Here is a 15,455-nt window from a genome sequence, read left to right on the forward strand (position 1 = left end):
TGTTGTAAGTCGTCTCGGTCTTAGACATAGGGAACACCGTCTTTATTAGCAAGGTCTGGGGTCTACATTGGTATTAGTAATGATAAAGAACACAAGATCGATCTTGGTCATGGTTTCGAGGCCGCTTTTGGTCTAATCTCGGACTCAGACGTATCCGATAAAGATCTATGAACCTGGTATTGGATTTCGTCTTAACTCAAAGGTTTGACTTGATCTAGGATTTAAGAGGTCCTGACACGAGTGACACTAGTTTTGGCTAAAAACGTGTTAACTCATCAGCTCATGCTTATTTGAACAGGTTTGACTTTCAAATAACCTTTAAAAAAAATCTGGGCACAGGCTGTAATGCACATGCAAACTGCTGAATACACACTGGCGCGGTAGCAGTAGCGCATAGCGCTTTTGATATTTCTGCCGCCCACAAGTATGCGAGCGGTCCGAGCCAATGCCCGCTTTATCTGCACTCAGCAGCACTGCAGCCCAAGAAGCCTAATGGACATCAGAGTGTCTAAAAGTGAACTGCCGAAGCTGGGGGAGCAGATATAGCGGCGCGGGGAGAGTAGTCACATGGTACACGTCGAGATGGTTATCAGGAGGGCCCCCCTTCAAGACGTCGAAGACCTTCTTGGGCTCCCAGCAGGGGCCCGCCAAGCGCCCATCGACAAGACCCGACCGGTGCCGGTAATCTATCCTCCCGCCGCGCCGCTGCGCTCTCCACGCCGTTAATCCAATCACTCCCCTGCCACGGTAGGACAGGCAGAGCAGTAATCCGGTTTACGTGGGCCGCAAATAAAAAAAGAATTTCTTGTTCCCTGCGTGCATAGTCTCGCCGGTTTCTCGATGTGACATTGACGGAGAATAACGAGAAAAATTACAGCAATTATTTTATTTTTACTACAGGCTCCTCGACTCTCAAGGTGACGGCGCGCAGTCGCACGGGGCTTTGAGCTTCCTTGTCGCGGCTGAGATGTCTAAACACTGAGTCAGAGTAAAAAAGGTCAATCAAAAATAAACTAAAATAAAAAGAAATACAAATCATTTCAATGAAAGTTAAATCAATGAAATGTCATAAAATAATAATTAAATTAAATAAATGTTGTTTGCCTTCTTGGGCCTAACAAAACAAATGAAATAAAGTGCCATTAAGTAAAAAAATGATGTGAAACGAACCCCCCCCATAAAATCACATAATTCTAATAAAATAGAAGTAAATTAAGTTATACTGAAGACAAAATTGAATAAAAATATCACAATTCAATAAAATGACACGAGCTCATAAAATGGGAGTTTTCAGTAAAATCTTTCATCCTATATTTTATGAAATGAAGTTTGGCACCTTTAGGACAAAGAGTGGAATATGAGAATATACAATGCTGTGAGGCTAAATAAAGAGATAGTTCACTATCACACAGGTCTTTTTTTTTTTGGCAATTACAGTATCACTTTAGACGTGAGTTGCTTTGATTTAGCAGGAGAGTATGAATGATTTGGGATTTTTTTTTTTTTTTTTTTTATAACAGCTTATTCACATGCCTCCCTGTGATAGCACAATTCGTGGAATTTTAATTACACGCCAACCTGCACATTTGGAATATCCTTCTACCAGCTTGAAAAAGGCATCAGGTTGGACCTCACGTAGTGTATGAAATGTGGGAGAGAATTATTTTTTTTTTTAACTCCATTAGGGCCGGAAATATATGTCGTGAATGATGAAGTCTTCACGACTAAAATGTGCGTCATTCAGAGTCAGGGAATAGCTGTCTGTCAGTTACAGCATACCTACAACAAGCAAGTTGTTTGTCTTGACTCTAACCTGGGTCAAAAAGAACAATTTCTCTCTGTGTTAAAAAAAAACAAAACAAAACAAAAAAAAGCAAATTGTGTGTAAGGGGGCGGCATGAAGATGTAAAAAATTGTGTTGTGCTTTGCGCGGTGCAGCGGTAATAAATATAACCTGCAGACTCATTAGCACAAAGCCGTTGCTGCTCGATAAATAATGCAGAGGCAGAAGTGCCTGTTTGATCCTTGAAAGGGGGAAAAACCTGGGGACCGTTTGTCTTCAAAGCAGAGCAGGTACAGGCAACGAAACTCGGGAACACAACATATAAGTCCTTGAAACCGGCACATAAGCATATCTCCAGCGCTTGTTACTTTCTGTAAAAAAAAAAAAAAACAAAAAAAAAAACCAGGCAGGTCCTATCTTTATATCTGTTTATACATGTTCTAGTTCTTAAAATGTGCTCATCCTATTTGGGTATATACAAAAAAAAACAGTACAGTTCCAATATCATATTTAAAAAGATCAAACATAACATTGTAAGAGCCTGCATTAAAGCACTTGATGATCTCTTTATGAAAGGCCATCTAAAACATTTGCTCACGCGACATACGGTGTACAGGGTTTGCTGAAATAGGTGCTGTGCCATCTCCAATAGATGCCGTGCACCTGTTATCCCATCCAAGAATCTATCCACACTTGAGATGAACGCCAACCAGCTGTCATTATGGAAACACAAGCAATCCCCCCTAACAGTTATGGTCAATGCGCTATGATTGCCCTGCGACCGATCCTGGGTGTACTTCTGCCTTTCGCCCAAATAGGATAAGTGACATCCATGAATGGATGGATGTTATCGTCGGCTTCTTGTCTTGGTAACGTTCCTCGATGCCGCTATTTATATTTTGCTAAAAACAAAACAAAACAAAAAAAAGCCCCCTCCATTGCTAAATTGGGAGACTCGTGTTGCAGGCAAGCCGACGGGGGTAACAAGCGGGTGTTTTTATCCTATTCTCCCGTGGGCAACACACAATGTAAGCCCTGAAATCTTTTTTCCTGACAGGCTCTAATAAGCAGTTTGAAGTGATTTTGCGTCCCGCCAACTACCTGCAACCTTTGTTTAATTCTAACAGAGAGAGAATTAAAAAAAAAAAAGAGAGAGAGAGAGAGAGAGAGAGGCAGCCCACTTTGATTGTTTTGACAACCCACTGATAAAATACGGCTCACTGCGCGTGAAAAAACATGATGGTATACACGTTCTACAAATACCAAAGATTACAGACGAAAATTGGCTTTTATCCTCTGAGGAAACATTTATTTGACATTAAAACAGAACTGCAAAGTCCGAGTTCAAGTCCCACAATGCACTGCTGTCGCTGGTTAGCTTAGATCTTCATGGATATTCAAATTTAGGATATAAATTAGAAGGTTAAAATAAAAATTCAACGAGTACACTCCCGATTGCGTTTGTCAAAAAAAAATAGCAGCTCGTGCAGGCTTGTTACTGATGAGCTCATTTTAGCTCGCTAACTAGCTAGACAAAATATAAGGTGCCATTGACCAATGTAATTGATCTTCAAGTCAAAAATTTTGTTTCATTACGCATAGGTTTTAATTTGAGGCACTGCTCTGTATTTCACAAACAGAAATCAAATATCATTCTTAGGAGGGTCTGGAGGAGTGACCGGATCTGCGCCTATTGCCAGCTGTATGCGTTAATTACCGTTTTTTTCCACACTATAAGATGTGTCGTAGTATTAGGCGCACCTTCAATAAATGGCCTATTTTAAAACAGTTTTCATATATAGGGCGCACCACATCGTAAGGCACATAGAATAGAAGCTACAATATTGGGTGCTGTTGCGTTATGCATCCACTAGATAGAGCTACGCTAAAGGAATACAATACAATACAGCTTTATTTAAATAGAGGTTTCACAGCTGCTGCAGCTGGAACAAAGTGCTTTACCAGAACTCTTAAAATACTACGTCCAAGAAATCAGAATATTGATTAATATAGAAGGTGCATAGGATTATAAGGTGCACGGTGGGCTTTTGAGAAAATTGAATGCTTTTAGGTGCACCTTATAGTGTGGAAAATACAATATTTGACCTCAACTCTAACTGTAATCCTGAACCCGAACCCCCAAACCCCAAACTTGAATGCTACTCTAACCCCAACTCTTATCATGAATGCCAAACTGCAATCACATTCTACACTTGTATTTCCAGACGCTGCTACACAGTTCAAACCATTTTTCCCCCCCAACTCTTGCCAGTGTTACATTAAAAGGTAGCAATTTTAGTTTGTACACAGAACATGCCCAAAATCACATCCTTGTTATTTGTTGGACATCGTCATGCAACATACATTTGAACGAATGTCCTCATTCAACATACATGATAGCGTCGTTCGCTGGTTCCCGACTGCAGTGTGCATGTACGTGCGCCGAATCAGCAAATGACTCGATAAATTATTCAACTGGGTAAAAAAAATATCCTCTATAAATTCCCCTCTGAGTGAAGTAAAGGAAACAGATGTAGAGGTGAAAAAAAAAAGAAAAAATGGTAAACTTGTCACCCAAAAAATATACCCATTTTTTCGCTGCTGACGTCCTCTATAATCGTATCAAAATCATGAATGTGTGCGTGTGCACGTGTGTGCGCATATGCGTTTGTGGGTGAGACGGGGGCGCGGGGATTGACATTTTTGAAGTAACTCTCCCAACCCCTGTCATCATTCCGGCAAATTTCTTCTTGTCAACGTAAGGGTTGATTGACTCATTATAGTCATGTGATTCTAATGCGGGCGACCGTAGTAACAATGTAACAACGTACGTAGTCTGATGGCGGCCTGTGACGTCACATCATTTGATTTTTATCAAACGACAACTGGCACATGATCTGCATGAGACCTTGACTTGGTCTGGAAGCTTCACTTTTATTTTCCTCCCCATCCTCAAAAACCCATTTCTACAGGATTTGACATATTTTGAATGTTTTTTTAATACATAACTTTTAATAGTACTGTTAGCATTAGCCACTCTGCTGGGGGGAAATACATACCTCTTCTGTTATTAGGAATGAATTAAACTAGGTCAAATCCATAATAAAGCTCCTCCCCAGGTCCTCGTAATGAGCACAAACAAGCCCAGGAGGCTACTAGAGGAATGCTAACCGAGTTGGACGACATGCTCGGAATTGCAATGACACTAAATTCTTGCACACGGCACGTCCCTGCAGACTGAGGGAGACTGGACGTGGAAATATTTGCACAGTTGACATTGAAGATGCCAAACAGACGCCTTGGTTACCAGGCTGTGCTTTTATTCTGGGCATGTAGAAAGTGGTTCAGCTTTCATGGGAATTGTGGACACTTCTCTGGTGTGGACACAAGGTTCGATTTCTTTTGGGGCCATGTGGTGTGAGGAAGAGCCAATTACAGGATACTGAATGTGGTCCACAGGTTTGGTTGGGATTTTTTTTCCACAGAGACGCTAATTTTTTGCTGATTCACTGCCATTATACACCTGAATATGACACATATAACCTTCATATGTCACACCTTGACCTGCCACCCGGAATCTTGATGTAGCACACATGGCCTTGACATGGCATAAACAACATATGCCATCACAACTAATATGCAACCTTTATTTAAAACTCAAGACATCATAATTTTGCCATGCAACATATCAAATTAATATGCCACTTATGTCCATAACATGCCACACCTTGAATGCCATACTTCAGTTGGGATTGGATCGATTATTATATTTCACTTAGTGCTGAGCTTTATTTGGTCCAGCAGCAACTGCTCTTTTTTTTATGATTTTTGCTCCTGAAATAAAGGTGACAGATAAACTCGGTGCAAAATCTTCCAAAGGGTGCCAGCCTCGCTCCTTCCCGGAGTTTCATGAAATGGAAGAGTCTGGCCCACTTACCCTGTAGTAGTCGCTGCTGTAGATATCCCTTGACATGCCGAAGTCGCCGATCTTGACTAGGAGGCCGTTGCCCACCAGGCAGTTGCGAGTAGCCAGGTCCCGGTGGACGAAGTGCTGCGAGGCCAAGTAGACCATGCCCGATGCAATTTGGGAGGCGATGTGCAGCATCTGGGAGAGGCCCAGCTCACCATTGGACTGGAGCGGCTGGCCATCCACGAGTATCATGGCGTCTGGGCCGTGGGCTCTGCGTTGAGGATAATGTTACTCTGGTTACGTTTGGGAACAGCAAAGGTCTTGCATTTGGATTACCTGTGAGTGGCATTTGTTTGTGCCGTTTGACAAAAAGTAGCACGGAGTGAAAATGTAGACGACAATGTTACCTTTTAGCTAGCCGCCCACAATCTATCTGCCCTATACATTGCTTTAAAAGTCAGTTTCTTTTATTTCAATGCTCAAAAGTTATCATCACACATCAATCTTCCCTGAGTGGAAACTGAAGAAGTGCCGCAGCAATGTGGAGGCTGTGCAGTAAAAGAGTACACCAGTTCCAGCAAATGGAATGGCAACAGGTGAGGCTAACATCGTGTTGAGCAGGCCGTCAGCAGCTATTATTTGGAAAAATAACTGCTTTAATAATGATTGTGAGCTCAGCTTTAATTGTTATGCAAACCTGCTTTGAAAAACTATTTTGCCATTGTGATTGTTTTTGAGTTTCAGAAGCTTGAATTCTGATGGATTCACCATTGCTATCAGTCATTTTGCGGTTGAGAGGGGTTTTGTAATCATGGCATTCGCCCCGTGCGGAGTTGTTTTGAGGTACCACGACTGTGTCGAGTGCAGATTAAGAGCTCATTTGCATTTTATTTTTTTTAAACATTTATGGGTGACGATGACGACTCCCACCCCTCAACCTCCTGGCGTGAAGATCCCGCTGTCCTCATCACCTTCTCGTCGCTGTGATTACAAGACGAAGGCAGCGCACAGGGACACACTAACACACACGGGCTGTCATTCTGTTTCCATCTGTCACATTTAGGCCAATTAAAGGTTTTGTGCTCGAAGAGCGAAGCTAATAATGAATCTCTAATGCAAGATGACGAGCAGAGGCTTCGCCGTCTTGCCATGTGTGTCACGCACGGCGAGTGATTTTCATGTCATTAAATTAAATAAAAAACATATTTTTAGACAACCGTCTTGCCTTATTAAAAGTGTCTTGCCCTCGTTTGAAATGACTGACGATTTGACTAATGCTAAAAAAAGACATGGATCCGGTTTTCCGCCCATCCATCAGCATTATTCATCATTCAACCTGCATTGCTTTCAGTTGCCCACAGGGGGCGATGTTAACAGTTTGACAAAACGCTCAGTTGGACGCTTCATTAGTTGAATCTTCACAATTAAATCAAATCCACTTCAGAGCTTTGCACTACTTTTATTTTGGTAGGGCGACACCTCTGGTGTTTGTTGGCATGATAGGACTCTCAGCCAGTTTTGGTCAGGATTTTGTCAAAAAGGGCTCCAATTTAGATCATCTGTGACTCAGATTTGACAAGAAGGGGCAGGGAGTGAATCTTTAGACCACCACGTAATCTGGTTATGAACTCAGCTTTAATTGTGTTGATAAAATTCACATACCAGCCTACTCTTATCAACAATTCTTTGCCACGGTCACTTGGAAGTTCACGAGCTTTAATTTTGCCGATAAACTCGGCTTTAATTGTAACGACTAACAGAGCATGCAAAGCTGTTATCAACTTCTTTGATGGAGCCATTTTGACGTTCATCAGCTTTCATTCTTGAACTCTTTTGTTGCAGTCAATTTGTGGTTTGACTGGTCTAGTTGCGAATTTGACAACAGCGACACGGCGCATGTACAGTGGAGCTCTTATGTTCTTGGAAACCTTCCCCTGAGCTCACGTTCCAATCCTGCGTGTGTGTTTGCAGCCTTCCTCACATCTGAAGTTTGATCAATAGTTGACAAAGAAGACACATTATGGCCCAGCGCGTGATTTTTGTGACCATCTTCTTCAAGGGGGGGAAATCCTTTGACGTGGTGAATGATGACACTCTTTCACGCTAGGTGCAAGATGTGGCTGATTGCGTTCGCGGAGGTCACGTTGAATGAACATGCATGATGTTGACAGGGAATCATTGGGAACGTATAAGCCAGAACTGTACATGTATGAAGACACATTGTGGATCTTTAATGGAGCTTGTCTTCACAGCGAATGCGTTCTTTTAATCGTGCATTATTTAAAGTTGTTCTTTTTCTTTTGTGTGTCATGAATAACTAATGAGAGAAGCCATCGTATTGATGGCAGGACATTGTGGACGCAAATGTTGTAGTGTGTCATCTATATGACAGCCTGTGGGTAATTCATTTTCATTTCTATAGTGCAACGTGGCAGTTTTCATTAACGAGCGAGAGGTGCGATCGCATTAATTGTACGGCACATTGATTGTACCTGGATGTGTCTGACCGTAAACTTTTTGTATGAACTCTGGATTATTTCTAGTCATGCGGTTTATCTCTGTCGCGCATGATAGAGACCAACCTTGGTGCCCGTGCATGACTAAGCATCCCGTGGAGTCGATTTTTAATCGTTTCTATTGTGCAAGGTGGCGGCTCTCACAGCACAGCGTTCAGGAAAATGGACCAGACCTGAGGAACTTGTTGAGGTCTCCATGCTTCATGTACTCAAAGACCATGATAAGGGGGTCGCCGTCCACGCAAACGCCGTAGAACTTGACGATGTGGTCGTGCTGCAGGTTGGTCAGCAGCTCAGCCTCCCTCTGGAAGTCCTTCCTTGCCGACAGGTTAGGATCTTTCAGTGTCTGGAGAGAGTACAAAAAAAGTTGTGTTTAAAAAAAAAAAAAAAAAAAAGAACGTCGAGGGGACAGAGGCAAGATAAGGACATGCAGTCAGTCCTTGGGGAAAACATCCGCCTGGCGTTCACCTTGCAAGTCTTTCCGCCGACAGGTAAGAAACAAGATAAGACAACCGCCACTTTTGTGATGTGGGTTTTTTTTTTCCCCCAAGAAAGTAATTAGTCACTTGCCGGAAAGTTTGGCAGGGACATAAGCAATGAAAAAAGTATAATGAGCTGCAAAAACATGGCAAGGGATGATGGGAGAAGACGGACCACGACAGGGTTTGGTTTATTCGATTTGACTTTTTTTTTTTTTTTTCATAATGTAGTTTGAGTGTGACAGTTTGCGTTAATACGCAGACAGATTATAAATGACAATAAAAGGTCTAGACAGGCCTACTTTACTTTCACGTTTGACATTTTTCGGATAATTTTGTCAGATGCATGTGCCCTCATCTGTTTTAATACAACTTTTCCCCTCAAGTTTTGAGCTGAAAAAAATCTCGCACCTTTTGTGCTCTGTCAGCTTTTGCCTTTTTAACTTGTATTTTTTAAATTAGAGGGAGGAAAAAAAGTTCTTTATTTATGACACTACAATAACGAAATATCTTTCTTGAAGGAACCAAGGTTGCAAGTTAGCCACTCATGCTAGCTTGTACTATGCAAGGGGACAGTTCTTCCGAATAAATGGCAAAAGTAATGATTCCATTCATCATAGGACATGGACAGGACTTGCCAAAGTGTGTTGTGGATTGGCCGTGCGTGCAGTCGCCTGTGCGTGACCAAGCATAGACTTTTTTTGACTGTGGATTAATTCTCGTCATTGTCTTGATTTCTTTTGTGCAATTTGTCAGATATCACAAATAAATGGAGGGAACCGTTGCATTATTCATAGAACACACTTTGTTCCCGTGCATGACTGAATGTGCCATGCATTTATTATTATTTTTTTTTGACGGCGGATTTTTTATTTTTTTAATTCATGTTGCGCAAGGTCGAGGTTATCATTCATAACTAACAAAATATGTTTTTCGTGCTTGTTTGAACCAGCCGGCTTGTCAACCGAGAGGTAAGGAGAGAAGAAAAAATACAAATCAATAAATCAGCCGGCATAAAAATTCCCCTGATTGTTGCTTAGCCTCGGCGAAAAATTCAGTTTTTCTGCAAGTAAGGCCGCACATGCCTCTCTCGTTATTTAGCGGGCGGATCACTCGCCCTAACTGTGAAACCTATTGTTTGTTGGTTTCTTTTTTTTAATCTCAGCAGCTCTTTGCTCTTTTGAGAGTTGCAGGTGCGCCAGCAATAATAGAACTGATTGAGCCCGGACTTCTATTGAAAGCCTACCGCATTAGAAATATAGAAAAGACCCCCCGTCAAAAAAAAACAAAAAAACGTGGTTTATTGCAGCCCCGCTCACGCAAGTCAAAAGACCTTGGGATGGAAATATGTCGTGAAGACAGTGGGGAAATGTACGGGGGGCGAGTAGGTAAAATGGCAATAAAATTCTATTACCAAATCAAAGTGCACTCTTAAGGAAATGTGTCTGGACTGGGCACCCCTCCAAAAAAATACTACCAAGTGCTCAAGTGCCACAATAAATGGAAGCAAAAGTGCCGCTGTGATCCCCCCACCCTGCTTTTCATTGTTAACCTTAATAAACGCTTCCCAAAATAACCTCACATTCACAAAGCGCATATTACGGACAACAGCGGATATGCTTCATCTTCGCCCGTCAAGGTCAAGGTGTTTTGCCATCTTTAATCGGGTTTGCTGAGTTGGCATGCTTTAATGCAGTGTCACTCTGATTCACATTCGGCTGCGGGGAGCTGCCAAGGACAATTTAGCGCCGGCTAGCGTGAAGTCATTGAGAGACAGTCGCCGCCCAAGACAAGCGGCTCTGAAAGCTTCTTAAATGAGTGATCACTCTTGTCAATGTGTCGTTTTTGTCAGGAGTGGTAGTAGGGGGGTGGGGGGAGGGGAAGAAATGACACGGAAGACAAACAGTGACGTGGCAGAACGTGTCAAAATCTGCTGACGTTGAACATGCGCGTACCGTAGTTCCTCATTATTTTTGTTTCCGAGGCTAAGTGGACATCATATTTTCTCACTCTTTATTCATAAAAGTAGTTGTAGTATTTTTTTCCCCTGCAGTCTTTTGCCATTTTTTTTTTCTTGGAATTGACCATATTTGCCATTCTGACAATCAGACTTGCAGCTAATGCTAGCTCATGACATGCGAGTTTCTCATTTCTGCGAAATGGCATCATGCAAACCCACATGAAACACACGCACAAACTGTCAGCCGTACCTTGACAGCCACCAGCATCTTGTCCTTGGTGGGACTCAAGTTGTAACACTCGGCCAGGAAGACTTTTCCGAAGGCTCCCTCGCCGAGCTCTCGCTTAAGGATGATGTCTCGGCGCTTAATATGCTGCACCACTGGCGTGTCGGGATAGAGGGGAGAGCACAGAGTGACCTTTTTACACAAGGAAACGGCACCTACATCCCACACTATGCACCACACAGTCACAAAAAAAAGTTTGGAATGAAAACCAACAAGAAAAACGGCCAAATAATGGGAAGCAGCAGAGAAAGTAAACAGAATGCAATCAGAAACCATTTCTGTTTTAATTGCATGTTACTCTGGGGATAACTTAACAGTTGAGCTGATTGGACCATGAGCGCTAAATGCTAACATAACAAGGACCAAGAAAAAGAAAATATTTAAAAGCACATTCTGCAATTTTAATTGATGAGCCCTCCTAATCGACCATAATAGGCTCAGATTCCCCTCATATACATTCACCTCATCTGTCAAATTCGAAGTGATGTTTGTAAGCACAATTACGTAGAAACTCCAAAGTCACAGTCGAGCTGGGGAAGATTCTCTTCCAAGCCTACCCGTTGAAACACTTGATGAATATATTCGTCGGTGGCAGTAAACATTTGGTTTCTAGTTGGTCAGTCCTGCACTTCCTTAAGCCATCTACTTTCATATACGAGAATACCTACTTGGGTAGATTCCATTTAAAACTTGACACATGATCAGTATAAATGATGTTGTCAAACTGCGGAAGACTCTCTTTAATCCTGCTTTGACTCTTCTCGACAATTGGAATGTGGAAATAAAGCAGCCGGGGCAGCAAAGCTCTTCTTCATCTTTTTATTGGCAGCATTGGAACGCCACAAGGGGAAATTTTATAATGAGAGCCAGAGTGTAGAAATTAGTTCATTTTGAAAAAAAAAAAAAGGCTGAGGAGAACAGAAGGAGTAAAAATAGCATCTATGGTACATTAGCTCCGCTATATCAAGTTTTCCGAATCCCGACTCAATTGTCTTTAATGTTTACAAAAACACACGTGAGGTTAATTGAAGACAGTGGTCTCCTTATGTTTAAAAAAAAAAGTACATCTGGTTCATTGAAGACTGCATTGTCTGATGTTTAAACCCGGTCAGGATCACCGAAGCCGATATTTTGAGGTTTACAAAAGACGTGTTCGGTTGATTGAAGACTCATCACCTTGATATTGAACAAAAACACTTACAGTAAGTTCAGTGAAGACTGTATTGACTTAAGTTTACAAAAACAAAACAAACTAAGTACAATCGGTTTGTAGAAGAATATATTGACTTCAATGTAAATAAAAATATGCACATTAACTTCAGAGAAGACCCAAAATTGGCACTAATGCTCACGAAAAACGATGACGCTACAAGAATATGCAAGTTAGGTTACTGTAAACTCATTTTTGATGTGAGCAAATTTGTACGCTAATTTCATTGAAGACTTTGTTTTTACTGTTTGCAAAACCATGCACGTTTGGGTTTCAATAAACACATAATGGGTGACTCAAAATGTTTGTATTTAATAAACTCAAGTACGTTTGGTTGAGTGACATTTAAAATAAACGTTGAGTTAGTTTGGCGAAACAACCGTATTGTTCCTGATGTTTTCCGACAAATTTTAAAAAAAGTGAGATGACCTCGTTTTGGAAGAGTAAAAGAAAAATGATAGATGGTTGAGCTGTCGACCTTGGACATATTTAAATGATATTTGGACTGGTTGCCAGCTGTTTAATGTCACCGGTTTTCATTTTGCTGACAAGTTTTATTATAGATGAGGAACGAAATATCCCCGAGGAATACGTTTAATCCCGTTCAACACACAGAGTCAACTTCCACAATCTCGATTTTCTCCCCCATCTGTGCGCTGTGTTTGTGCCTGCCGACGCACACTTTATGACTCAGTCTCATGTGTCGATCATTGAAACGATACCAGCTACTGTTGAGTGAGAGACGGATGTGCCCGAGGTGAAATCCTGTCACTTGTCACCGCGTTTGTTCGTTTTATATCCCGCTTCAAAGAGAATTCGGCACTTCTCACCAAAATGCCGCAGTGGTCAAGTGTTACGAGACAAGCAGACGGTATAAGAAAATATGGAGACTAAATATACATGTTATGTTCTGTGTCTTGAATAAAACCCATACGTTGGGTTCTTTAAAGACTCAACATAGTTGAATAAAATATAATATATGGAGTAGGCGGCTCGAACAAAAAGTGCAGTGTGTAAATACCCTAAAAGAAGTCACATCGCACCTTTACACTCGCCTTCTCTGAGGACTGCTGTGCAAAAATCCTCTTCCGCTGTGAATCTTCCTGACTCGGGCCGCCGACACGTTTGGCTCGGGAAGCGAAGGTGTCGGCAAGCTCGGGAATGAGAATTATTCATGATTATCGAGCGTGGTAACTAGCGAGTCGCTCATGTTTGAGCAGCTCAATGGGCTCTCCGTCAGGAGCTCGTGTCACTTTGCCTCCTTGCGGCGCGGCCATTTTGGCCCCTGGATCTGGCACTCCTTCAAAGCCGTTTGCAAACGGCGTACCGAGCAGAGCGGTCGTACTGGCGAATAGAAGAACAATGCGTTGATGCGGCAGCGAGAACATTGTGCCCTGTTGCATCAAACATGCGTTTAATAGTCACGTCCTCCACATAGTGACAAAAAAATTAATCTCTTCACTCAGCCAATCATGTGCCGGCTGCGAGATTAAAATATTGCAATGTGCTTTGTGACTGTCACATTGTCTTCTTGGCGCACAGTGGGATCGCAATGACAAAATGAAGCAGAGCAACATTAGCCATGTGGGAGGATTGCGGAGAGATTAGACGATTGTCCGACGCTGGCCTGCTTTAGTTTCGTGTGAGCGGATGAGGCCAAGAAATAAGGAATTGTGTTGTTACGGAGGCAGTGACGAGGGTTCCGCAATGCCGCCTTTGACCTGTTTTCGGTCGTGGATATTTTGAAAAGGACTTGTGACAGATTGGTTGAGGACTAAATTTGATGTAAATCGCAAATGAAAGCTGAAGCAAAACCTGTGCATACGTGTTGCGACGTATTTCATATTGTGCTCATAAATTTTCAAAGTTTCATGCAGCCTTCTTCCATTTGGTCGCTACGTGTCCGCATTTTCCGGGCGGCCGTGACATACGCTAACCTTCAATGTCTTCTGCGGGCATAAAGCCACGCTGAAAAGTGGCAAACAGATGAAATCTCGATGCCGCCGCCGCCAACGGCGCACATGAATTCATCTGTCCCAGTTTGACCTGAGGGCCTTGGCGCAGAGGGAACGTTTTCCTCACTGGAGATTTACTCAGTTGGGTCAGGCACCAGAGCTTTTGTTATGTACCTGCGACGGTGCGTGTCTTTGTTACGCAGCCACAAATCCTTTGTCCCCAGAGTGTCTTGTTTTATAGTCCTGTTGGTCAAGGAAGGTTTTCTCCCGCCTGTCAATCACAAACTCTCCATTTTCACGTAGGAAAATCATGCAGCCCTTCAGCGAATTAGGCCGAGAATCATTAAATCCCCAGCAGCCTACGGCACTGGCAGCATTTATTTCAAAAGATCTTTTTTTTTTCCCCCGACATCACATTTGCTCTTCACTGATTGGTTCATGTCGCTATCTGTTTGCCCAGCTTTGTCCCGCCTTGGAAATGCGCTTGATGAGACTGCAATTCTAGGCTACATACGTTAGAGAAGTCAAAGATGATTGTCATTGATGTTTAGAAAACACGCTAGGTTGTGGTTTATTTTCACCAACCATGTTTAGTTGAAAAGGTTTTCCTCATTATGGGACACAAAAATCAATACGGAACCTTTGCTGTGAATTGCACAGGCAGGCTGCCATTTGGTTGGATAGTGGCAGTTTTCAGTGGTCGTTTCTGAACGAAATGAGAAAAGTAATAGTGTAATCTAGTGACAATGCCGAGGTCCCTTTCCCCTTCGCAAAAAGCGTGAGCTCACATTATATATTGGTTCTGCGGGTACAGAAATTACAGAGCGAGCTTGTCTTAGCGGTGTCGCTCATAACCCCGCGAGGACGTAACAATGCTAAAGCTAAACTAACCGTCGCTCCTCCTCCTCTTCTGAAGCTATTGTTCATCTCGGGCCGGCGGGACGTTCCAAATCCGTAATTAAAAAAGCAATCCGAGCGATTAAACAAAGCCACTTGCTGTGAGACAGCGGATCCTAGCGAGATAGCAATCTGTCATTAGGCTAAAGAATTGTCCTTTGCCTTTCCGCCTTTATCTCGCTAATGTGGTCGACGGAATTGGCCCTTTTTTTTTTTTTTTTTTTTTTTTTTTTTTTTTTTTTTTTTTTTTTTTTTTTTTTTTTTTTTTTTTTTTTTTGCGTAGCGCCCGGCGGATTAAAAATAAAACAGAAAAGCTCTCAACGAAACATCCTAATCAGTCACATCTCCAGTGTTTACTCCACTTCTCTTGTGCAACCAAACCAATTGGCACTTTTTATTTTTTATGTTTTTGAACAACTTTGTTCCACTTGAGTGGCCTTTGTCATTCCATGCGTTCAA

General features: G+C 42.2%; 1 protein-coding gene across 1 annotated transcript in view; it reads right to left on the reverse strand.

Moving 5' to 3' along the window:
* Positions 1 to 15,455, reverse strand: part of ntrk3b (neurotrophic tyrosine kinase, receptor, type 3b) — a 160,263-nt gene that overhangs the window by 11,185 nt on the left and 133,623 nt on the right. The window contains 3 exon segments of the mRNA XM_019866554.1: positions 5,721 to 5,964; positions 8,383 to 8,555; positions 10,899 to 11,029. Of these exon segments, the coding sequence (XP_019722113.1) occupies positions 5,721 to 5,964; positions 8,383 to 8,555; positions 10,899 to 11,029 (548 nt within the window).

This window comes from Hippocampus comes, unplaced genomic scaffold (assembly GCF_001891065.2).
Source record: "Hippocampus comes isolate QL1 unplaced genomic scaffold, H_comes_QL1_v1.1 scaffold82, whole genome shotgun sequence".
NCBI classification, from domain to species: domain Eukaryota; kingdom Metazoa; phylum Chordata; class Actinopteri; order Syngnathiformes; family Syngnathidae; genus Hippocampus; species Hippocampus comes.